At 39.9% G+C, this 25636-nt stretch overlaps 1 protein-coding gene across 1 annotated transcript; it reads right to left on the reverse strand.

The window, feature by feature from the left end:
• Window positions 1–5405: 5405 nt before the first annotated feature.
• Window positions 5406–19944, reverse strand: HAVCR2 (hepatitis A virus cellular receptor 2). The gene is made up of 7 exons (XM_090289663.1): window positions 19828–19944; window positions 18491–18829; window positions 17499–17582; window positions 13454–13494; window positions 11834–11960; window positions 8509–8542; window positions 5406–6407 (listed from the first exon to the last, which is right to left on the reverse strand). The coding sequence occupies exons 1-7, from the start codon at window positions 19880–19882 to the stop codon at window positions 6248–6250; spliced, it is 840 nt and encodes a 279-aa protein (XP_090145789.1). The 5' UTR covers window positions 19883–19944; the 3' UTR covers window positions 5406–6247.
• Between the last annotated feature and the right edge of the window lie 5692 nt (window positions 19945–25636).

Here is a 25636-nt window from a genome sequence, read left to right on the forward strand (position 1 = left end):
AAAATAATCGTCGTCGTCGTCGTCGTCAGCAGCCGTCCGTCTCGAGAGACGATGGTGTAGCTTCTTAAGAGTCTATCTGCACCGCCGAGAATGGTTGTGCAGTCCGACTCGGGAGTGACACGGTATCTGTCTCCTCCCGTGTTGAATCGACATCTTGCGATGACGCTGGAGTGTCCTCTCCAGTGAAGCTGAAGCTACAGAGCCTGGGCAGGGTGATATGGAGGGTCTGCTGTTGCCCATGCAGCAGACCCCCCCTCTCTTCGCAGCTGAAGGGTCCAAGGGAAAGACAGAGTCAATACAGCTTGGCTTCAGGTGCGCCGCAGGAGTTGCCAGTATTGACTACAACGTCAAACCGCCTTAGGGACTCCGGCTCCGGATTTTCTGTCGGGGTTTACTCCCTTAGCCTTTCCCCTGAAGAGGTATGCCGCAAGGCAGCGGAGGTTTTTTGGAGTCAGAGTTTTCCTTCTCTGTGAGAAAAATAATATACATTTAGTAATACACTGACCGGCATAATTGTTTTAAAATAACTTATTTGTCTTATAGTGATACTACTTCATGATCATATGGACACAGCAATTCCATATCTAGAACTGTATACTTTGGAAGTAAACAAAAATGCATATATGTTTTTGTATAAAGGATCATCCTTGTAGCTTTATTTGAAATGGAAGTGATTGAAGAGATTGTGCACATTTTTTCTACTTAATACTACATGAAGACTGTTGTCCCATGTATTTTGACATGGACCAATGGCCTCCTATAAATAGTGGGGAAAACTTAAGTTATATGTGCGTGTGAGAAAGAGAGAGAGAACAGAGAATGGTTTAGAAGTGTGCCAGCATGACAGCCACTAGCCACATGTGGCTATTGAGCACTGAAAATGTGACTAGTCAGAGCTGACATGTGCTCTAGGAGCTGACGTACTCTAAGTGTACAATACTCACTGAATTTTGAAGACTTGCAATAAAAAAATTGAAATCATTAATGATGTTTCTATTTATTCTACATTAGATAAGTCGACTTAATAAAATATATTCTTAAAGTTAATTTCACCTGTTTCTTTTTCACTCTTTTGAATATGATTAGTAGAAAATTTTTAATTACCTAGATAGCTCCCATTGTAATTTTACTGGACAGTGCTGATCTAGAAAAATAAAGTAATAACACTGATTATTCCAGGGGAGTGGGACTGGGGAGAAGGTTTGATGAGGAGGACGGGGAATAAGGACTTTCACCTTGACCCTAAAATCTACTATGTTTTTCACACAGCATTTAACTCAAAATTTAAAAACCCAATAGCAGGACTCCAAGTAAAGTCTGTAGTTTTCATAATAGTATTGTACCAATGCTAATGTCTTAGTTTTGACAAATGTACCCTGGTTATGAGAGCTGTTAACATCAGAGAAAATGGGTGAATTGTGGCAAATTTCTGTAAATCTCAAATTATTTCAAGATAAAAAGGTTAAAAAAAGCAATAAAAGAAACCAACAACTTAACAGGTTGTATTTACTGCTCAGAGAGAGGTTCTTACTCAAGAGTTTCAACATACTGTAGTCAAGTGGTTCCCAACTGGATGCCCCACCCAGAGTCCCTTGTAACACATTTGCTTGAAATAAAATCGCTAGGATAGCTAAATGACATACTGTTTAGTTTTTATCTGAAGTTCCACCCAATCGGATAACGCTTTTCTCCCAAGGTGATCAGACATTATTTGGCTGCTGTTTGCATAGTAGAAATTTTTATTGCAGTAGGGGTTTGCTGGAGAGAACCAAGAAGGTACAGCTCCTCTGAGAACTTTACTGAGGTCTGGGCCACTGGCAGGTTTTAAAGGCCCATCGCCACTGGAACCTCACTTCAACTCTCAGATTTAGCCAGGACTAAGGTCAAGAGATTTTTGCTAAGATCTAGTGGCAAACTTGGGAATACAGAAATGAATTAAAACATCTATAATATTAGTAAAACAAAACTGTGTGAAACAATCTTAACCTGCAAATACACAGCTGTTACATTTTACTTAAGTGTTTTATGAACAAGAATTAAATTCAGCACACAATTGAGAAGTAGTGGTAAGTAAAACTGTAGATAATAAAATTTAAAACATCTTAGATGTATAGGTATGTGGATATTTCAGAGGGGACCAAATGAAAATAAACATTACACTGGAGTGTAAAATAGTCCTATTTTAAAGGAATTAGGTTTAAAATAAATGTAAAAGTAGAAATACAAAATGTAGAAATTACAAAAGACAGCATATCAACTTATCGTGCAGCATCAAGCCAGTGTGAACTATAAGCTATAAAATACTTTCCAAGAGTGATGCACCCACAAAACAACTATTTAAACAGATGGCACACCACCACCACACATAAATAGCTTAAATGATGATAAAAAAAAAAAATTTCACGCCCTGGCCAGGTGGCTCAGGGCTGCAGGTTCCATCCCTGGTCAGGGCACATACCTAGGTTATGTGCCCACTTGATCCCCAGTTGGGGCACATATGGGAGGCAACTGATCTATGTTTCTCTTACACTTCAATCTCTCTCTCTCTCTCTCTCTCTCTCTCTCTCTCTCTCTCTCTCTCTCTCCCCCACCCCCTTCCTCCCTCTCTAAAATCAATAAACATATCCTCAGAAGAGGATTAAAAAAGAATCTCACTGCTTCTTCTGGGAAAAAGGGATCACACCATAAGCAGAAGGAATTTGAACAAGAACATAAAAAAATTTTTAAAAATCACTACTATGAGGAAATGAGTCACTTGGAATGTCCCTTATAATCATAGTCAATATAACTGAGAAAAAGATACAGAGGAGCTTGAAGCCTGAAAGTAATATTTCTGGCTCATACTGCTCTTTGCACAGGTTTCCAGTGAAAATCAGCCAAAATCTGAGCCCTCCTTAAGCTGGAGAACCTTTCATGCAAATGGTCTAGCTAGCAGTTGCCCCATCCTTTCTCCCTCTTCCCAACTGAGTCCCAGAAAAGACTGATGGAAAATCTTAAAAATTACAGATCTAGGGCATTGCTAATGATCTCCAGAAGGATCCACACTTTTTCAATAGAAATATGGAGACAAATTAATGTTTTATTTAATTTTTTGAATTTAACTTTAAATGAGAATAAAATTAAAAATTTAAATAGGAATAAGCACATGGGCAAACCTTGGAGCTATTGCGGGGTCAGTCCTAGACCACCCACGATAAAGTGAGTTGGAAACTTTTTGCTGGTGAAGGGCCCTGCCTTTAATCTGTAAAAACCTTAACACTCGAAGCACAATAAGGCAAAGTACATGAAACAAAGAACCACTTGGAATTTCTGCTTCAGGCATTTCAAACCTAGAAAAAGTAATAGACAGATAAAACATAGTAAGGCTTGCCCTGGCTGGGAGCTCAGTTGGCTACAGGATTGCCCAGATAGGCCAAGGTTGCAGGTTCCATCCCCTGTCCGCGTTCAGACAAGAAATGACCAATGAATGCATAAATAAGTGGAACAACAAACTGAGGTTTCTCTCTCTCCCTTCTTCTCTCTCTCTCTCTCTCTCAAATCAATAAATTTAAAAAAAAGAAAAAAACATAGTAAGGTCTTACATTTTCAGTCTTAAAAGATAAGGGGCTTTTCTTTTCATACCCCATGAGTCTCTTAGGCAGGGCTCTGGGGGAAAAAAACATAAAAACAAAAACCCTAAGGCACTTCTATGAACAAAGCACATATTTGAACTAATTATAGCCTTTTTAAATAAGTATTTTATTGTTGTTCTATTACAGTTGTCCCAATTTTTCCCTTTTTGCTCTCCTCCACCCAGCCCTCCCCTCCACTCCCATGATCAATCCCCACCCTGTAGTCCATGGGTTGTTCATACATGTTCCTTGACTAGTTTAATTAAATTTCCACTTGTTATCTCCAGGGCACTAGTAGCAGCTTTTCATGTCCCTTTCTGCCAACTTCCCCATTCCAAAGAGTTGATGTAATCAGAGCCAGATCCTACTCTGAAAACTAGGGTGCCAGTCCTAGCCTGCTGCCACGCTCCACTGCTGGCCTGACCTTTCAGTTAACCTGTCCAAGTCTTCATTTCTTTCTATGAAGTGGAAGGCAGAGAGGAAAATATTGCTGTAATGTTTAAATCTAATCTTTTATTACAAAAAACAAAAACAAAAAACATGGAGATCATCAAACAATTACAGAAGCATGTAAAAGGAAAATGTGAAAGTCTGTCTGATCATTTGCTCCTGTAGAGTAACCATATTAATTTGGGTATGTTCTTCCAGATCTTTTTAAGGTAAGGAAGAAATCCTCATCAACTATATACACTATTCTAGAACTGTTTTCTTTTGACGAAGCAAGATAGAACCCTCCTCTGACAAGTAACATAAGCTCTGTCAGAGTAAGGTGTTATCCGTTCCTCACTGTTCTATTCCCAGGGCCTAAAAAAGTGCCTGACAGAGCAGATGCCAATGAACATTCAGAGAATGAATGGATGGAATGAATGTTCCTGCCGGTCACACTAGGAGTTCTGTGGGGCCAGGGGTGTGTCTATCGGATCTGTCTCTCTGGGCTCCCATCAGAGTACCTGGCACATAGTAAGCACTAATAAATGTTTGTTGGATTAGCAAAACAGCTCAGTGATAGAAATACTTAATTCTTTCTGCCTGCACCAGAGTGCTCATGGATCACAATAATTAACTATTTCCCTGTCAATGAAAAAAGTCTCTTGCAAACATCATTGCAATGGTAATCTGTGTATACATCCACTTGTTTAAAAATTTTGTAGGATAAGAATCTCCTTTGGAGGGGAACTGCTGAGCTGGTACAAATGCATCCTGGAGTCCCTTCCCTCCAGCATGTCATAACTTTAAAACAATTAATTTTTCAACCCAGATGAAAGCCACTGCCTATGAGTTTGTAAAGTGAGCTCCTTTATGTAGCTCCCTATAAAAAGCCAATGCTTCCCCAAACTGTCCAGACGCAGCCCAAACACCAGAACTCACACAGTCGTTCAGGCTGCCAGAAAGCCTCTAGAAAGGAACAAACAGGCTGCCTGCGTCTTTGGTGACTAAGGTCCATGGCCTGCAGCGCAGCAGCAGTGAGGACATCACCTGGGAGGGGCAACTTCCAGGCAGGGACAGGTGCCTGCTGATGATTAATCCCTTACGGGCTGAAGGGTCTCAGCAGGAGGGGGAAACAGCCAGGGGGTAGCAGACTTCCAGGCACCTGACATGGGAGATGACACTGACAAGCATCAGCCACTTTCGCCTACATGAGAGCACACGTGGAGCTCAGGGCTACGTGTGAGTTCTCCAGGGAGTGGGGTTACAGAGCTCGGTCTGTAACTTTCTGTGATAGGTGAGAGCAGAGACAGGCACTAGGGAGACTGTCTCCACCATCTTGAATTGGAAGCTTAGGGACCGCGGTCTTCCCGCCAAGGTACCCGATGCTGACAAATACAGATTGCTGGAGCCCTTTGCCTTCTTCCCACCAGGAAACAGAAATTGCATCCCAGTCACTGCTTCTTCTTCTGTGAAAAACAGAACTCCAGTTCTCTCCATGAATGGAGAAGTTGGTCGGAGATATTTCCCTCTGAAGCACCCCAAGCAGAACTGGACAGCATACGCCGAGTGTGCTTCCTTTTTCTCCAGGTGCTCCTGCCCCCACCAGCTCACTGGGCCAGCTTCTTGGTTGGGGAAGGAGCGCTGTGCAGTGGCATCTGCTGTTGGAGAGTCTTCATACAAAGCAGCATAAACCCTGAGTCTCAAAGGAAACCTTCAAGGCCATCTAGTCCTCCAGCAGTTCCTTACCCCTTCATGAGTCACCGCTCTCCTTGAAAATCAGTGGCCCCTTTAGACTTTCTGTTCCAGGACATGCACACTTCCCAGCATGTAGCTTTCCCTCCCATTTCAGGAGCCTCAAGGACACATCATGGGACTGAAATTCCTGGAATTTAGGACCCTATAGTAAGAATTCCTACTTTACACAGAAGCTCCTTTGAGGTCTAAAGTCCCAATGAGCAGTCCCTGAGGTGAGTAACCTGGCTGGCCGGAATGCAAAGGTAATGTTGCAGCAAGTCTGAGTATTGTGCAGGTCATGGTTCAATCCTTATGTGAGCTAATTATCTTCAGAAATGGAAAAAGATTACTGGGTAACCGTGGGCAGAAAATTAATCCCGATCAGATGACACACTTGATAGTTTCCAAAGACAATACAAGATCAAAAATGAAGCTGGGAGCTATGGCATAGAGGAATGACAACCCAGACGTTGTCAGGGTTGCTGCCCACCGCTGACGTAGCTGTAATACTCCGGTGGATCTTCTATTTCATATACGTTTTCCTCAATTGTATAGATGTTTTCCTTGGAGCGCATCCCCTCTGCCACCGTATTTTCTAACCCAGAGGGAGGGAGGGTGGCCAAGGTGATGAGGCTGTGGAAAGAAAATGTTGCAGCAGAGGTGAGCACTTCCTGGCATCAGAGAACAGGCTTTGCTGAAGGGTCACTGACCCACCATAGCACGTGATGCTTGACTGGGTCCTGACTTGGGGTGGGGAGAGGAGGAGAAACCATAAAATAGAATAATTTGATAAACATTGAGAAAACTTGAATTAATCTTAATTTTCTTAGGTATAAAAATGGCAGTGTGTGATTTAAAAGAATACCTTTATTCTTAGGAGGTAGAGAGTAAAGTTTTGGTGACGTGTCAAGATGTCTGAAACATCCTTAAAATGGTTCAGAAGCAAATTGTGTGCATAAATTAAGAGACAGATAAAGCAAACATTTTAAAATGTTAACATGTTTATATAAAGGATTCTACTGTTCCTTGTAATATTATTCCATTCTCCTGTGGACCTAAACAATTTCAAAAAACAAAAACGGAACAAATATGTTATGCATCTAATCAGACTTGAGTTTGGATTTGGTCATGTCAATTACCAGCCATATAATCTTGAAAAAGCTGGGTTTCGTCTTTTCATTCATTTACTCAAGATATATTTAGTGTGTTACACATTGTTTTATGAAGCAAGAGATACAGCAGTGAATAACACCTACAGATATCACAAAGGGTACATATTAATAAACTTTGTGTCTCAGGGTCGTCATCTATAAAATGTGAATAATTAGTGCTCTATCTCACCAGGGTGCTATAAGGTGTATTTACTTATTTGGTAATCAAATATTCACTAAGTGCCTACTAAGTATCAGTTACTGTGCTAGGGGATACAATTGTTAATGTGGCAGACAAGTTCCTTATTTTCTATGCAGTTTACCTTTATAGGTACAGATGAACATTAACCCAATTATGTCACAAATAATGACTTAATGCATGTAAATGATACCTATGAATGTTATCTCATTTCAGGTTTCAGCTCTAAGAAAGCATAGTGACATAGATAATATAAAACCACTGATAAATATTTTACCTGACCTTTTCTGACTTCTTTACTGCAGACTATTTTGTCTAAACACTTAGTCTACTACTTAGACTACTTAGTCTAAAATTACTAGTGGTTTAGATAGCATTCAATAGACAGAGTCATTTTTTTTTCTTGAAATATACTGCATTGAGGCAACATACCAGATGTCACTAAAACCCAATAAAAGGTACGTTAGCTATATGTATTTGGACTTGAGGTGTATGACCCTGTGAATATGGTCAGGAATGGAGACTAAGACTGCAACATAACGAACCAGCCGTTCTCAACTCCATTTGCACATTAGAATCACTTGGAAAGCTTTTAAAAAAATACCTCTGCTTAGGCCTCACCCCCTACAGCTTCTGGCGCATTTATTTGCTCTGGGGTTGACAACACATTGTGTAAGTGCCACAGGGGATTCTAATGTGTTATCTGAGTTAAGAACACCTGCACGGGGCTGTAAAAGCCCTGAGAGTAGATTCTGGGTTTCTTGTTCACTTCCGGAGCCCAGTGCCTACTCCAAGCCTGGATATAGTAAATGCTCAATTAATTGAAGGGTTAGTTGAAGGAAAAGACCTGTTGATATAGAAATAAATAAGACCCTAAACGGTGTGGCTCAGTGGACTGAGTGTTGACCTGTGAACTGAAAGGTCACCAGTTCCATTCCCAGTCAGGGTGCATTCCTGGGTTGTGGGGCAGGTCCCCAGTTGGGGGCATGTGAGAGGCAAGCGGTCGATGTAGCTCTTGCACATTGGATTTTCTCTTCCTCTCTTTCTCCCTCCCTTCCCTCTCTAAAAAATAAATAAATAAATAAATAAATAAAATCTTTTAAAAAAAGAAATAAATATCAAAAAAAATAAGTAAATAAATTATATTTCCTATCAATGGGAGATAAATTCTGTACCACAAATTTAGGACTACAGAAGCTAGATTGATCTGAATGTAAACAGAGCAGGGTGTTTGCATTTCATAAATTTAGCCATAAATCAAAAAGGAAATATAAGATTAGATCCCAAAGTCCAGGGCAGGGCTTCTGAGAGTAAAGATCAAAGCCCTGTTAGTGTAGGGACCTCCAAGAGTCCTGCTTTCCCCTACCCTATCCCCAATTCTTACCTTGAATTCTGTAACTTCCTCCTATGAAAATACCCTAGGTAAAAAAGGGGAAAAAAGTCAATTAAAACTGCTTTCATAAATAAATAAAATGTACTCTTTGGAGGCAAGAATTATTTAAGAAAATCTGGTTATCCTTTGGATTTAATTTAATTAAACTACCACCATGTCTTGTTTTATTACAAGAACCATGCTAGAAGTAATAAAAATGCATTTTTCATATTTCAAAAATGCATGGAACACCTACTATGTGTCTGGTAGTGTGCTAAGCACCAAGAACACAAAGGTAAATTATGAGCCCTGACTTTGTGAAGCTTGTGTTCTAGTGAGGGTGGATTTAAAAATAATAACAATAACTATAATGATAATACCTCATTGTGATGTGATATAAAGGAAACCAACAGTGCGCTAGAATTGACACTAGAGAAGGTGGTCTGGAAAGTGCTCTCAGAAAAGGTGACCTTTAAGGTCGGCTCTGAAAGAACTCAGCTAAGTGAAGGGCCAGGTGGAGCATTCCAGGCAGAGAGAACCCCCGATAAAGATCCGGGGGAGGGCCCAAAACCGAAAACATGGCTGGAATAAGAGTGACCCAGGATAAGGTCTGCGAGGTAGGCTGGAGCTGGATCCTATAGGAACTTTAACATCTCAATCAAGCGTTTGAATTTTATACTAAGACCTGTAAAAATAATAAAGTGCAGAAATATGATATGATTGGGTTTAAGAAGATCACTCAGGCTGCTTTGTGGAAGGTGGATTAAAAGGAGGTCTAGCCCTGGCTGATGTGGTTGAGGGAGCTGAGTGCCAGCCTGCGATCCCAAAGGTCGCTGGTTCAATTCCCAGTCCAGGCAATGCCCGGGTTGTGGGCTGGGTCCCCAGTTGGGGGCATGTGAGAGACAACAGATAGATATTTCTCTCCCTCGCTTTCTCCCTCTCTTCCCCTCGTTCTATAAATAAATAAATAAATAAATAAATAAATAAATAAATAATAAATATATATTTAAAAAAGGAGGTAAAGAAGTGAGGAGGTAAGTAGAGATGATGGTGCCTCAGAGTAAGGTGGGGGCCAAGAGATACAGAATAATGAATGGACTTTAGATATATTTTGGAGAAAGACTGCAGGAATTGAACTTGGGCTGTGTGTTAGGAGTGTGGAAAGAGAGGATTCAAGGATGGCTTCTGGCTTTCTGGCTTTCAAAACCAGATAAATGGCAGTGTAACAAGATGACGGAAGGGCCAGGGAGGGAGAGGGTGCATGCTGGGAAGGTACAGTATAGACTCTAGGTTCCACTGGATGTGTTAGATGTGCGAGACATCTAAGTGGAAGTGTCAGTTGAACAAACACTCTGAGAGTTGGAGAGAGGTCCTAAGGATCACATTTAAGTGTCTGGAAATACAGGTCATCACACAGAGGTGTAGAGAGAGGGAAGTGGCCGGCCCTGAGGGATTGCAACACCTAGAAGTGAAGCAGAAGGGGAAATAAAAGTGGCTGAAAAGAAATGGCCAATGAAGTAGGAGTGCGGTGTTTCAGAAGTCAGGAGAAGGAAAACTTTCTAGAATGAGTGAGAGTCGACTTAAATATTTTTGCTTTGGCTCACTGGGAAGTCAGTGAAAAGAGGGTCTTGGTGACAGATTCAGGGGGTTATCCCTGGACGAGATGCCGCTTCCCACTGCTTCCCTGGTTGCAAGTCTCCTGGGGTCCCTTGGAGTTTAGGAGATACATGCCTGAGAGGGAAGAAAGGTGTGGGCATGCTCCCAGGAGCGCACATTATTTATTTGTTCATTACATATTTTTCTATAGAAACAACTGTAAACCTACTTTTGCCCATCAGTGTGAGTGTGTGTGTATGTGTGTGTGTGTGTGTGTGTACACAAAACGTCAGACTTCTTACTCCTCATTACCCTCTTTTCACACTCCTTTACACACACTAGAATGGACCCTAATACTCAGGCTTGGCAGAGCTCAAAAATGTAGTGAGTATTATCATTGCTCCTTATCAACGCATAGACTTTATATTCATGTTATCAATTCACAGACTCCAGTGATACCTCTGGTAAACCCTTGTAAGTGTGTAGCTGGAATAGTTTCTTTTTCTACACAATGCATTTAGCAATAATGGCAGAATAACATAATAGTGAGAAGCAGGGGAGCCCTGGTTTCAAACCCTGTATCTAGCAATTACCTGTGTGACTTTGGACACGTTGCTTTACTTTTCAGCACCCTGGTTTTCCATTTGGTATGTTAGAATAATATTAGTATCTTTCTCAGTAGAGTAGTTGTAAGGATTTAAGAGACATAAAGTACTTAACAGCTTCTAGCCACACAGTTAGGGTGACCAATTCATCCTGGACTATCCCAGTTTTTCGCAATGAAGTCCCACATCTTAGGAACTCCCTTCAGTCCTGGGCAAATCTGGGATGGCTGGTTCCCCTACACTACACACAGTCCACGTTTCTATATTAGTAAGAAAGTCTGCTATAATGCTCTGAGCCCTGGGGTATAAGGCCCTAGCCTCTGCCATCAAAGAGAAGAGACTACATCACAATTTTAACATTGTGTGAGGCTTTGGGGCTCATGGAAGTGTGTAGGCCTTGATTATAGTCATAGTTTCCTGGGTGCAGTCATCCACTAAAATTCACCAAGTTGAATATACTTTAAATAAGAGGTTTATTGTATATAAATCATCCTTTAATAACATTAAAAAATAAATATAAACAACTTAGAGAAAAGTGCATGAGCTGAGTGTCATGGTGGAGGAAAAGTCTAAGGCTGCAGTCCTGGCCATTCCCAATATTAAAAGGACTTGACACCTCACTCTAAATCTCTATGCCTGGGAAACAAAGTAGAAAAATTCACAGCAGGAAAGGATTTCCATTGTTGGGCTTCCTAATAAACTAAATGTATTCGTGAATATAAAAGGTTAATTTTCTTAATGAACGATAAGGGCACAGGTGCTGCAAGCAGGCTGCCTGAATTTGAATTCCAGCTTCGCCACTTCCTGATTCTGAACCTTGGGAAAGTGGCTTACTCCCTCTAAGGTCTCCTCTCCTCTGCTGTAATTTGGGGATAATAATCCTACCTATCTTTTAAAATGGAGATCATGATAAAATGTACATAAACCATTTAGTGCAATGCCTGCCTGTTATGTGGTAACCACTGAATAAAAATTAGCTGCTATTATTGCTAAGGTTCAGAAGGATTAAAGAGTTTTAGTCTAATCACCTTTAGGTATAAATAGAAACTTATATTTCTATCTAGGTTGATGTTGGTTCCTATACTAACAGTTTCTCATTAGAGGGAGAGACAGACGTACAACATCAAGTGACTTACATTTGAGAATTAAAGCACCAAAGATAAGAACCAGAGCCAGCCCAGCAGAAATCCTTACTCCGAGGTAGATGCTTCTTTTGGTAGTTGCATCAGAGTCTTTTAACTCGTTAGCCCGTGTGGATATTTGCTATGGAAACACAAACAGAATTGCAGCATCTGGCCAGAAATTGGTTGTATGTGCAGCCATTTCCATGACTTGTGCATTGGAACATCCCTTTTACAGCATCACAGAAGTACAGGGATCTTGAAACCACCCTTGATCTGGTCCCTTCTAAATAAGCCTCAAAGCACCCAAAGAAAGGGAGTACCTTAATCTTTGGAGTTCACAAGGGAATAAAATGTGCCCTTCTGTGCTGTGGGTAAAGGAGGCGCTCTTAGTAAACAGCCTTCGCTTTCCCACAAACAATAATGGGCTTTAGAGTGGTGTCTTCTTCATTCAAGATCCCCCGGCAGTCCCAGAAAGTTTCAGAGTAGTATAAGTTCGGTGTCTTCTAGTGAAACCACTATTTTCACAGAAAGACAGTGACTTGAACGCCAGGGCTTTGCAGCCAGACAGTCCTGAGTTCAACTCCAAGCTCTGTCACCAAGAGCTGAGCTGTCTTGTAGAGGTATTGGGAAAATGAAGTGACAAAAGACATAAAATGCTTAGCCAAGGACCTGGTATTGAAAACATGATAAATGCTTAATGAATAAAAGCTACTATCCTTGCTGTCATTTGTTTGATTTTTTTTGATAACTGAAGGTCACACAGAAAATCCTCTCCTAAAATTTCAGTCCGTGTTTCCCCTTTAGAACCAACAATAGCAAACACTTTTAAAACAAAGAAGTCAAAGAAACTAAACCTTCTATTTATTCAATAAACATTTACGGCAGAAGTGCTATATGCAAAGTATTGTGCATCAAACACTGTGGGCGCACAGAGGTACTTAAAGGCAGTACTTGATCACAAAAAGTGGAGGGACAAATAGAAAAAGCTGAGCCTCGGTGGTGATCACACAGGTAGACTGAGTCAAACAAGTGAGGGCCCCTGGATATGCCCTTGGGAGAATTTCTAAGTCATTGCTGTCAGTATGCTTTTTAGAGGTTTCCCCTTTTACTCTAAGAAGTTGGGAGACACTAAAATCATCATTAATATTGCTTTATTTATAGTTAGATATATAAATTCTTGGCTTAGAATATTCTTGACTGGTATCTTGTCCTACATAAATAACTAAATTGAAGCAAAAAGTAATCATCTCTTTTCCATTGGATTGCAATGGAAGCAAGAAAAAAATCTATTCTAGGGAGATGAAGGGTCTCCCAATTCTCCACAGTGGTATTCAGCTGTGAATTTTGAGAAGAGGGACAAAATGCTAATGCTTCTTCTTTTTGGTTTTCCAGCACTTGCTATGTGCCCGGCACTTCACATGCATCACTGTATTCCATGCTTACACCAGGCCTATATTACAGCAGTTAGAACTGCTATCATCAATACGTTATATTCAAAGAATCTGAAACTAAGGAAGACTAAGGCGTTTTTCCCCAACGAAAGAGTGGGCAGGAAGGAAGGCAAAGCCATACTTCCTTTTCTCTGAGTTAAACTCAATGTTAGCTCACACACACTCACAAAAAGTTACTTACTGTTTGATTTTTATCATGGAGGGTCTCCAGGGTCTGTGTCTCTACAACAAAGAGGAAGAATAATGGTTAAAAATATTTTCTTTTCTTTGAGTTTTTAAAAAACCTTAAAGATGCCTATAACCCTATGTGAAATTAACACCCCACACTCTTCACAACAATGAATTGGGAGACCAACAAACTTTACTGAACATTTACGAATCAACTTTAGGATTTTTTTTATCCAGATAATGAACCGAGCTACTTATGTTCTATGAAATGGAGGCTTCTGCCAGGAAGACCTATGCTGAATATGTAGTTTGTGGTATCCACAGGCCCTAATGAGGTCTGCATAATTCCAACATTGATAACACTCAGGTAGGCATTATATTATAATTAGAATTCAACAGACGACAAGTTAATTTTCTTGAAAAGTTCGGCATTTTCTCAGAGGGAGACAAGATATTTGGTTGCTTAAAAAGGAAAATAAAAATATCTGTAGCTACAATTTACCAGGCATTGTGCTAAACTCTTGGAGTATCTCAGTTAGCATTCAAAACAACTATCCAAAAGCAGGGACAATTAGCCCCATTCCACGGATGAAGAAGCTGAGAATGAGGAAGTGACTTAAGCAGGTCACACAACTTGGTGAATGACAGAAATGGGCTTCCAATTCCGGTCTGCATGCCTTTAGCATACACTTTATTTTTTTAAGAATAGTTGGTATACAATATTATATTAATTTCAGGTGTACAACACAGCGATTCAACATTTATATACCTTATAATGTAATCATCACAGTAAGTCTAGTAATCATTCGTCGCAGTGGACATTTATCGCAATCTTATTGACTATAATCCCATTCACCTTTTCACCTTCTCCCTATCCTAGCTACCATTGGCTGTGAGTCTATTTTGTTTTGTTTGTTCACTTGTTTTGTTATTTTAGAATCAACATACAAGTGAAACCATAGTTATTTGTCTTTCTCTGATTTATGTCACTTAGCATAATAGCATTTAGGGTCCATCCATGTTGTCACAAATGGCAAGCTGTCCTTTTCTGTGGCTGAGTAATATTCCATTGTGTGTGTGTGTGTGTGTGTGTGTGTGTATCTTCTTTATCCATTCATCTATCAATGGACACCTAGCTTGCTTCCATATCTAGGCTATTGTAAACATAAGCATACTCCTAACTCTGCTGCCTTCAACAACCTTCATATCAGCATTGTCATCACGATTAAGTGCATCACATTGCCCAGCTGCCAGCTCACCTTCTTTGCTTTCTGTTTATTTATTTACTCATCTGCCTACTGATTCGATAAACAAGTACTACACATCTACTTTGTCAGGCACAGGGGACAGAGCAGAGAACAAGAAGGGCACAGGCCCTGCCTGACCTTTTCGATTCTGCATCCTAAAGACTGTCAGCTTTGGGAAAACAAAGTATGCCTACTCATTTTTTTGGTTCAGTCGGAGACTCTGAAACTTCTTAAGTGCTACTGTCACTTTCTGGAGGCCTACAAGCCTAAATCCTTTAATATAGAACCTCTGGTTAAACAAACTATGATTTTAATATCATATGAGCATAGTCTCAGTCTAAAATTATTTTTTTTAAAAAACAGAAAGGAAAAAGATTACCTTCCAGTCACCTTTGTTTTTATTTCCCAAAAGGAATTTAAAATATAAAAACCACATTGGTGGAACTGCTAAGTCAACATGAATCTTAACCACACACAAGATTTTCTATTATAAATCCAGTTTCTGCTTATTGTATGTATTTTTCTTGGCCTAAATGGTGAAACTATCTGACTTCTCTCTCTTGCTCTCTCTCTCTCTCTCCTCTCTCTCTCTCCCTCTCTCTCTCTCTCTCTCTCTCCACCCCCCCCCCCCACTTACTTTATTTTACAGTGAAAATGGTCAATGAACTAGAGTCTTTTAGGTCATTGTGGCTTGTTTTCACACAGATGCTCATCAACTGAGATGGTGGAACATTTGGAGGAAATTGTAATGTTTTTCCTGAGGAACCCAAGACTTGGCTGTGGAGAAAGCAGCAGGGGGGGTGGGATGCGATGGTCTTAAAAGAGTGTGAATTTAGTAGTTACCACCTAGCATGTATTATGTGCCAGACATAGTGCTTAGCACCTTACACGCAAAATTTATTTTAATCTCCACCACAGCAGCTAAGTACTATTCTTTTCCATTTTCCAGATGGAAAAACTGAGTCTCAGAGAGGTACTTCTGCCCTCAGCTCTGGAGGACTTATCTATGACCCAGTCCTACGTCCTTCAGGTAGAAGAGATATTGCATTTGTTTTGTATTCAAGGTTGATTCAGAAGCTTCCAAGAGCCTTGGAACCCTTATCAAGGCTCCACTCCACTTTATAGCAAACATATTAAGTGTACCCACATTCCACATTAAAGAAAAGGTATATATGACTACATATGAGTTGATTTGAGGGTAATTGTCATAATGTTACCTATTATAGATATGCAATTAAGTATATTAATTTGAAATTTTCATTCCATTTTCCTATTTTGAAGACACCGACTTTTTTTCTGTTTACTTAAATATTTTTTTGGTGTTTGAAAATCTGAGATTATCGGTACTGTGCCTGTATTCCCTGATGCAAAAGATAGTTCTCTCTCTTTCTCTCTCTCTCTCTATATATATATACACACATACAAGAATCAACCAACGAATGCATAAATAAGTGGAACAACAAATTAATGTTTTTTTCTCTCTAAATCAATAAAAATAAAAATAAACTAAATAAAAATATAATAATAGCATACAATAAATATCTGGTATTACTTGATTAGCCCACAACATGGATCATCTGTTCCCACCATGTTTCATTTCCTCACTAATTGCATACGTGATTGTGGCTAACAATCACTAAGATTAAACCTTTAGAGAGCTGAAGTTAATAACTACAATAATAACTAATTTTGAATGCTTTTTGTGGGCCAGTAACTATGTTGAGCACTTTACATACATTATCACATTCAATCTTCATAACAGTCCTATGAAGTAGGCACTGGAGAGGTAAGGGAATTGGCCCTCATAGAGTTTGAGCAACTGTACTGAGTTCACAGATCTAGAATGAAGAACTGACATTAGAACCCATCCTCCCTGTCATGGAAGCACTGAGCCACAGTCTCACTCTGCCTCTGGTTTTTACTGATAATGTTAACTACTAACATGTATTGAGTACTATGATCAGTATGATCAGGGCTAAGCACTTTAGTCACACTTCTTATTTAAATCTTATTAAAGTACAATTTATGAGATTAGGAAATCGGATTTACCTATGTTTAACTTGACTTTCCAGAATAAAATACTGAGCTCCAAAGAGTTCTGGAGAGACTAGATCTCTGGGAAAAAGTATATAAGATTGACCTTTCTGATCAATAGGACCTGAAGCCTGCCTTTCTGATCCCATCTTCTTTTCCAGAGCAGCATGAAAAAGTCCTTGCTTAATTACCTAAAGAATTTAGCTGCTCTTACTGAGATCAAAATCTGAGGAGGATGTTGGGCTTTATTCCAGTTAGAAAGGTCCCAGGAAACCACCTAATTCAATCCCAAACGTGGACTGGGGCCAATTCAAGGCAAAACGTCACCAATCTAGGAAACACAAAATAATAGTATAATGTAAAGAGTTTTTCATTAGACTAAATTTACTTAATTCAAAAGTAATGGCAATATTTGGCAGAAGTTTTGCTTTCCTTACTTGGCAAATATATAGATTGAAATTCTTTCAGGTGGGGGTCAGGAATTTTACTGGGTCGTAAAATTCAAAATTCTCTGGACAGAAGAGAAAGCTGAGATCCAAAGAAGTGAAAGGCATTGGCCCTGGGCTAGGTCTTGTCTAATCCAGATCCTAGCCTAGGGCTCATTTTTCCCAGCACAGGTTTATCTCCATCATCTCCCTCATCTGAAATACTATCTCTTGTGTACAGAAACATTCATACCTCCACTCTTAAACTGTTTCCTCATTTTTCCCCATATTCAAAATCCTCTGAACTCAGAAACCACCTAAAGGCTTCCTCCTACACCCCAAATATAATTACCTGAGCCATGTCCCTCCGTGGTGAACATCCTTGGAAAGGCTGTAGTGAAGATTCTCCGTGGAATCCAAGGAGGGGTGACCTTGGCTAATGTCAGAAAGCAAAGTAAGGATGAGGCCTCTCTGAGAGCACGGGGCTTGTTTCAAGGAATCAAAGGGGCAGCAGAAAAAACAAGAAACACAACAAATAAGGAGCAACACATGCTCAACTTTCAAACCTGGACAACTTCCTTGAGAGTACATCACACATTTAAAATGTTCGTTACACATTTTAAGAACTGTGTTACAGTCATCACAGCGTAATTGTTAATAATAGAACTAATAGCCACACCAATGGCCACACTAATGCTTTTCATAAAACATCTCCTAAAATTGTTCCGATGGCCTATATGGTAGGTATTACTATATTTCATAGAGGAGAAAGTCAAAAAGTTTAAATAACTTGTCCCAAGATTACACAGCTAGTAAGAGGCAGAATTGGAGTTGAACTCAGCTCCAACAGCCACAAAGTACACGCTCTATAAATGTTAAAACATACGAGCACATGCACCACCACCCCCCCCCCGCCCCGCCCCAGTACACACACAGTTCAGTGGGTCTCAATCCTGGCTGCATTTTGGGGAGAATCACCCGGGGAAGACTTTGTAAACTCCCAGTGCTCAGGTCTACCTCCAGAGACACTGGTTTCTCTGGATTGTGGGCGGGGCCCAAGCATCAGTAGGTGTGAAAAAACTCCCCAGGTAAAGCTAATGGGCACTCAGGCTCCCAACCACTGATGTGGGCCTCTCCTCCCATTTTACAGATCCTCTCCTTGAGGTTCAATACAGACAGAGGAATTAAACATAATTGGGCGTTGCTGGAGGGCCTGTAGATAGGTCTTAGTGGCCCACCGCCAGGGCTGTAATTGGGGAGGTCAGAAGTGAGACCAATCAGTATATTTAATATAATCTTCAGGTGAATCTTATTCATAAAGAAAGCACACAAAGGTCCACTCACCTTGTCTGATGACCAACTGCAGGTTTGATTTTCTATCATTCATTAAGCCTGAATATTGGATGCGGCAGCAATAAGTCCCACTGTCAGCTAGAGTCACATTCTCTATGGTCAAGGACACATCTCCCTTTTGCAAATACCCCTTTAGCTGATATCTGCTGGACAGCTGATGTTGTATGTCCTTTCCATCAGTGCGCAGTACCTCATTCCGACATTCAAACGTAGGACAGGGTCCCCTGCCCCAACACACAGGCACGAGATCCCTAGAGGTGGCTGGAGAGTACGTGCAGGGCAGATAAGCATTCTGACCCACTTCAGCTGTGTGTGACCCTTCCAAAGACCCTGAATAAAGAGAAAAGAAGAGCAAGACTCAGGCAATGAATGAGATGGGCCCACTTCAGGTAAGTGCAAGTAATGCCCTGTATTAATAGAATAAAGAAGAAACCACTGCTGCTATCCTATTTGGAGAAAGATTCACTAAGACAATGACTCTCAGACTTGAGGGGCATCAGAATCACTGGGAAGTCTGGTTAAAACACAGATGCCAGGGCTCAATTACTAGAATTACTGATTCAATAGTTCTGGGGTAGGGCATAAAATTTTGTATATCTAAGAAGTTCCCTGGAATTGCTGACATGGCATCTCTTGGAACATCACTTTGAAGACCAATGTTCTAGGAGAGAATTCTGACCCAGTCCTGTGAACACTGGAAGGCAGGGCTGATAGAAATACTTAGTCAGTCATTGTCAGGCAGGAAAACAGCTCACGCATTTGGGTTTGTTGCCTGTTCATCAACAAAGGCACTTACACGATTCTCTCGTCTCCTTTTTTCTTTTTTAAGCACCAGGCACATAATGAATAAAAACTCTTGCCTGAGTGAGAAACTAATGTATGGCTGTTTTTAGGTTTAAAATTAATTGTCTTTAAAAAAAAATACATTGTAAAACAGTCAAACAATATTAAAAGGTTTATGAAAAGAGTAGTCCCTCTCTGCTTTCCCACTCCCTAGTTCCCCTTCCCAGAGTCTATACGTTAAGAAGCATTCATGTATTCCCACACCCTGCAGCACATACACAAATAGATACCTACTATATATATATATTATTCTGCTCCTTGCTTTTTTCAATTAACATTATGAATTGGAGACATTTCGTATCATTACGTTTAGTCAATTTCACTGTTTGCGTCATGGGTATATCACAATTAATTTATTTTTGTCTACATCCTTGCTCGTGGATATTTAGGTTGCTTCCAAACTTTCACTATTGCAAACGTTACAACAGTAATCCTTGTATCTTTATCTTTCACTATCAATGGCAAGAGTCCATGCCCAGACTTACTTGTAAGTAGTAGCAGCCACAGAAGGACACAGTCAAAGGGAAGATGTGAAAACATGAGTTCTGCAGAAGAAAAGTCCAAGAACAGCTCTGTCAAAGTGCCGTTTTAACTCTCCTATTGAGCTGGATACTTCCTTCAACTGTGTCTCTATTCCACAATCACATGAGCAGTGGCCACTTCCCTGAGGACCAGCCCAGCAAATTAGTACATCAGACTACCAATCATTGCTCTGGTAATGCTGCTAAGTGTACAGTCACATCAAAGGAAACCCCATGCTACACCACACACATCCTGTAAGGACTCTGATATTTATTCTGTTAGTATCAACAAAGCGGAAGCAATACTCAGAGAAGAAGTGTTACTCGATCAAAAAAAAGTGTCTCTCGGTAAGTAAAAAAAGCCTTCTGATGCTTCAAAGAAATAGTCCTCTGCTTGAAATAGACTGTCTGGGTCCAGCTAGTCATCAGGGAACCAAAGATAAAAACATACGCATTCATTCAGAAAACCAGCCAGCTGGTCAGCTGTGTGACCATGGCTTATGAAGCACTTACGAGGTGCCAGGCAGGGAAGTAGGAGCTAGAGAACACCACAATGAACCACAGGTTCCTTATCCTCACATTTATGGGTCCTTTCCACTCCATCACCAGCCTTATTCTAACACAAACTGGCCTGCACCATATAACCTTGATGGAACTCAGTCTCTTCACTTATAAAACTTATAAGATGAAGAATTTGCGTTTATATTCTTACTTTGACTTGAACTTTCAAACTCTGCTGTTTCGGGAAGGCACAGCCCTGTCAGCAATGCCTCTCTTCCCTTCCTGTGAGTGGAATTAAGGAGCTTCAATATCCTACTTCATCTCACCTACACAAGATGTCCCCGACCCTCCCAACCCAGGGGCTTCAGGTATCAACTGTCAGTAGTCATTGAGGCTCAAACAGTCTCAGCCCTGGGAGAGAGGCGTTTATCTGGAAAATTTAAAAGCCAAGGGTTCTTTACAAAAGACAAGTGAGATCACAGACTAAATAATTTCTCAAAACCCATGATCTTTCTCTGTCTTTCCTTTCTGATTTCCTTGTCACTGACCTTTATGCCATTAAATGCATTTAATATAAATCTCCAGCTTGTTCAATGTGTGGACAGATAGCATCACAGAGCTAGCAGTTACTCAAGAGATCATAGTTAACTTCTTCATTTTACAGACAGAGAAACCAAGACATGAGAAGATTGATTTGCCCAAAGGCACATGACTGGTAATTTCAAATGAGAATGCAAGTGCTTAAGCTTCAGATTTTTCCACTATAAACTACATTTCATGAATTTGATATTTGCCCTTAATAAGTCTGCCCACATAACTAATAACACCAACAAATGCCCAAATCCAAGTGTCAGGTAGAGTAGATTAACCGCAGGGAGAGCAGTCATATTAACTAATAGCACGTGGTATGTGATTTCTCTCTCAATAAAGCTGCTAAAAAAAAAAAATCTACCTAACATTCTGGCCAGGTCTCTCCCACTGGGCATTTGCTAGAGCCACTCTGCCAACTTCCTCTCTAAGAGTTCCCTTCTCACTGCCAGGAAGAGTTCTAGAAATGTTCTCTGGCTTGTGGTAGCTTCCTAGACTTTGAAAAAATTATTGCAAACATTACAATGCCCATCCTTGTATCTTTATCTTGCACTATCCAATTGCACTTAATTCTTTAGTTCATACCAAATTCCTGATTATCCAAAGAATGTTCTCCAAAATGGAAACAGACTCACAGACACAGAGAGAGGACCTGGTGGTTGCCAGAGGGAATGAGAGGATAGGGAACTGGGTGAAAGAGGTGAAGGCATTAAGAAGTACAAATTGGTAGTTAGAAAATAGTCATGGGGATGTAAAGTTCAGTGTATGGAAATAACCAGTAATATTCTAATAACTATGTGTGGGGTCAGATGGGTACAAGATTTATCGGGATGATCACTTAGTAAGTTATGTCTAATCACTGGGGTATACACCTGGAACTAATATAATATTGTATGTTAAATACAATTAAAGAATAAACAATGATAAAATGGCAAATAAATAGGAAAATAGAAAAGAAAAAACAAGGTATAAATATAATATTCAGCATTAAGGTGGGAATAACCAGAACATGAAATAAAAAGTTAAATGTGGTTATCTTTGCCAAATAGACCTGGGAATAAAGAATGAGAGATTTTTATTTAGTGCTTTATAATCTTGTTATATTGGATTTTTATTACTATATTTATTTTATCCTTATAATTTAAAAAAAGTGGTAAACTTAGTTCATATTCTCTGGATACTTACAATCAAGTCATACACCACAGAACAATTAAAGTACCATGGAGGGCAGTATCGTTCAGCAGTATATTTATCTCTTTTGAAACATATGGCATAGAGTATAATTATTTTCCTTTAAGAAGAGAAGTTTGGCAGTAGCATTAATGAGGAGAAAGGAGGTACTACACTTAAAACTTCTGTGATCTGTATGCAGACAGTAGTGTCTCACACCATAAAATACTAAGATGAATGAAGGTAAGTAGCAGGACAGCAGTAAGAACATTAACCTAAAATCTGAAAGCAATTTAAATATTCTATGGTCAGCTACATTACATAATGGAAAACCATGTCAGTTTCTTCCTTAAGTGGATCAAGGCACTTTAGCATTACTAGTATTAGGCAGATATAATAGAAAAATGGATCTTGATGGAGGTTTTCTAGAATATGTTTGATGTTGAGAAATTCTTTTTTTAAAATCCTCAACAAGAGGACATTTTTTTCTTCATTGCTTTTAGAAAGAGAGGAAGGGAGAGAGAGAAACATTGATGCAAGAGAGAAGCATCCATTGGTTGCCTCCCGAATGCGCCCAGACCTGCGATCAGACACATCTGGATCAGGAGTTGAACCCACCACCGAGATATGTGCCCTGATGGGAACTGAACCTGCAACCTTTCTGTTATGGAATGACGCTCCAACCAACTGAGCCACACTGGCCAGGGAAATGTTGAGTAATTTTAGAAGTCATTCATTTCTTTCAAAACTAGTCATATTTAAATTGTGGCTTTAAATATAATTGTGGGCAAACTTCCTGACTTCCAGAGAATGTGTGAATGGACATGAATATGGGAGGGAGGGGGGGCTGAATTTGCCAGAATTTATGAGTAAAGAGCCTGTAACCTTTTGTAGATGTTAGATACCTTCGGGAGTGTGAGAGTGTGGTAGCCGCCGTGTGTGTTTTCCGGCTGCCGTTGTTCCATGAATGCACGTTGGTATTTTTGCATGGAGCTAAAGAATGATGCAGATTTTTAAAATTTGTGCATGATGTAAGGTTGTGGTTGGTAACAGGCATTCTTCTAAGTTTGGGTATTGGAAGATGACATATTAATATGAGAAATTAGATTTTGTTTACCAAGAGAAGCAGAAAGTTCAATTACACTTTAAAAATACTAATGTTCAGAATGACTTGTAAATGGACAGAAAGAATCAAGTCAATTAGTAAACCACATGTAAGAGAACATCTGTTTTTCCATCTTATACATAGTAATTGAGGCAAATAAACTATTTGTTTGGTCCCAGGTAAAAAACAAAACAAAACAAAATATTGGGTGGTACACTTGCAACTTAAATAATTTTATTAACCAATGTCATCCCAACAAACTTAATAAAATTTTATAAAAATATTATATATTATTCAATTTCTAAAAAGAAAATCATTGGGTGAAAATATCAAAATAATTAACTCCTTGAAGTGAATACTTTATGTCACAGTTTATTTGTAGAGATGATCATAAAAGATTCACCAAGGCCTATGATTCTTTAATTACACGCATGGAAATTTGCTTTTTTAAAGGAACCCTGCAATGTGTTTTTTGTAAAGGAGTCTTGTATTGAAATTAATTCATTTCTAAATTGTGTTTAGAGAGTTGCATTGTGAATTTTCTTCAGGGGCAGTTGTTGAGTGTTGGTTGTAATTATGTAGAGAGGCACTACATGGAAACTGCTATGTTAAAATACTACTTTAGAGATTAACTCAGTGTTTTGCTTTCTCCCTTCATCAGCAGGAAAAGTGGCAAAGAAAATCTGACTCCTTAAAGATAGCCCCCAAGCACCAAATGAAAACATTAGAATTATATGTATTATCATTAGAATTACAAAATAAGAGATAACTAAAGGGCCACTTGACAAAATTCATAAAATAAAGTTAGAGAATTTTGCCCAGGTTGGAACACAGGGGGAACAGGGGGCAGGGGGATATTAATGGGATTATCTGGAAACTTTCAGTCCACACTACACAATGGGGGAGCTGCAGCGGAATGGATACTGGGGAGGTCACCACAGCGCCCACTAGGGAATCTTGTATGTACTTGATTTGAATCAAAAATCCTCTTGTTTAAATCTCAACATCTTATTTACATTCTATGTAGTTTTAGTCCCAAAATTTTGCAAAGGGAAACACTATGTTGGATACAAAGGGAAGAGGTTGAATGAACCGATTATGAGACGGTTCTTCTAACTTCCAGATTGCAGCTGGCCATGTGACTTCCCTTTCAGAGGACATGTGATAATGCAAGTCTAACTTGAAAAAACAAAACCTGTTTTTTAAATTATATGTCATATTCACTGTGGAAAATTCTGAAAGATGAAACAAGGATAAAAATAAATAAATAAAACAAAGGCCAGAATGCCAGTACCATGAAATATGCACTATCATCGTAATGGATCTCCTTTTGGCTATTTTTCTGTGTACCTCTCTCCATGTACAAACATTTTCATGTCAGAATATCATGGATAATTGTGAACATCATGAACATAATGGGATCCAGGAGAAGGTACAAAATATTTCTTAATACTCCCCATTAAATCTTCTTTAAGTTAGTGGACTCCGCCTCAGTTGGAAGTCTTTTAATTTTTATTTTATGTTCATGTTCGTGGTCTCAGTGACCTCATTTGCATCAAGTGCTTTCAACACTGCCCCAGCCAGATCCCAGTCCTGAGAGGGCTACTTCAGACCAGGGACCCAGGGCACACATGGGTGGAACTGCAGGGCTTTCATTCTTCAGGATGACACATTCACACGACAAATTCCTCCCTTACTACGAACCACTTTTCATAGAACAATCTTAGGCCAGCAAACTCCTCTTTTCTCACCAAACACTTTATGTTGCCGGTGACAGAAAACCCAACTTACACTGGCTTAAACTATGAAGTGAATTTTTTTGCTGCATGATTGATAAGTCCAGCTTCAGACAGGTTAGTTCGATGGCCCCAGTGAAGTCAACAGAGACCTCATGTCTGGCTGCCTCCGGTGTCGGCTCCTTCCTCCTACTCTACGGCGTCCCTCTCTTGCACTGCGGAGCACATACCCACACACCAAGGTCATGTCTTGACTGCTCTCACACAAGCCCGGAAGTCACATTCCCTCAAAGGCCCAGACTGGGTTACAGACACATTCCTAAACACGCTGTGTTCACAGGGTCAAAGCGGACTAATTGGGTTAGGCCTGGGCCACATCCTCAAAACTCATGTTCTGAGAGTGAGAGATGTGTCCCCCAAAGAAAGTTCAGTGCATTTCGGGGGGAGAAACTGGATGCTTGGCAGCAAAAACAAATGTCCACTACAGACCCCTTCCCAGAAAGGGATGGGGTAGGCAGATGGAAAAGAAAGCCTGCCCCTCCAAATATGTGTCATTCTTTTTCTTACAAAAATGACAGGTTACTAATACTGTGTTTTTTTAACTTACAAAGACACACCCCTCACAATCCTGGGGCTTGATAAAGAGCTCTCGTGTCTGTCGAGTTTTTATATT

The sequence above is a fragment of the Furipterus horrens genome, unplaced genomic scaffold, assembly GCF_987537825.1.
Source record: "Furipterus horrens unplaced genomic scaffold, mFurHor1.1.pri manual_scaffold_10, whole genome shotgun sequence".
Taxonomy (NCBI): domain Eukaryota; kingdom Metazoa; phylum Chordata; class Mammalia; order Chiroptera; family Furipteridae; genus Furipterus; species Furipterus horrens.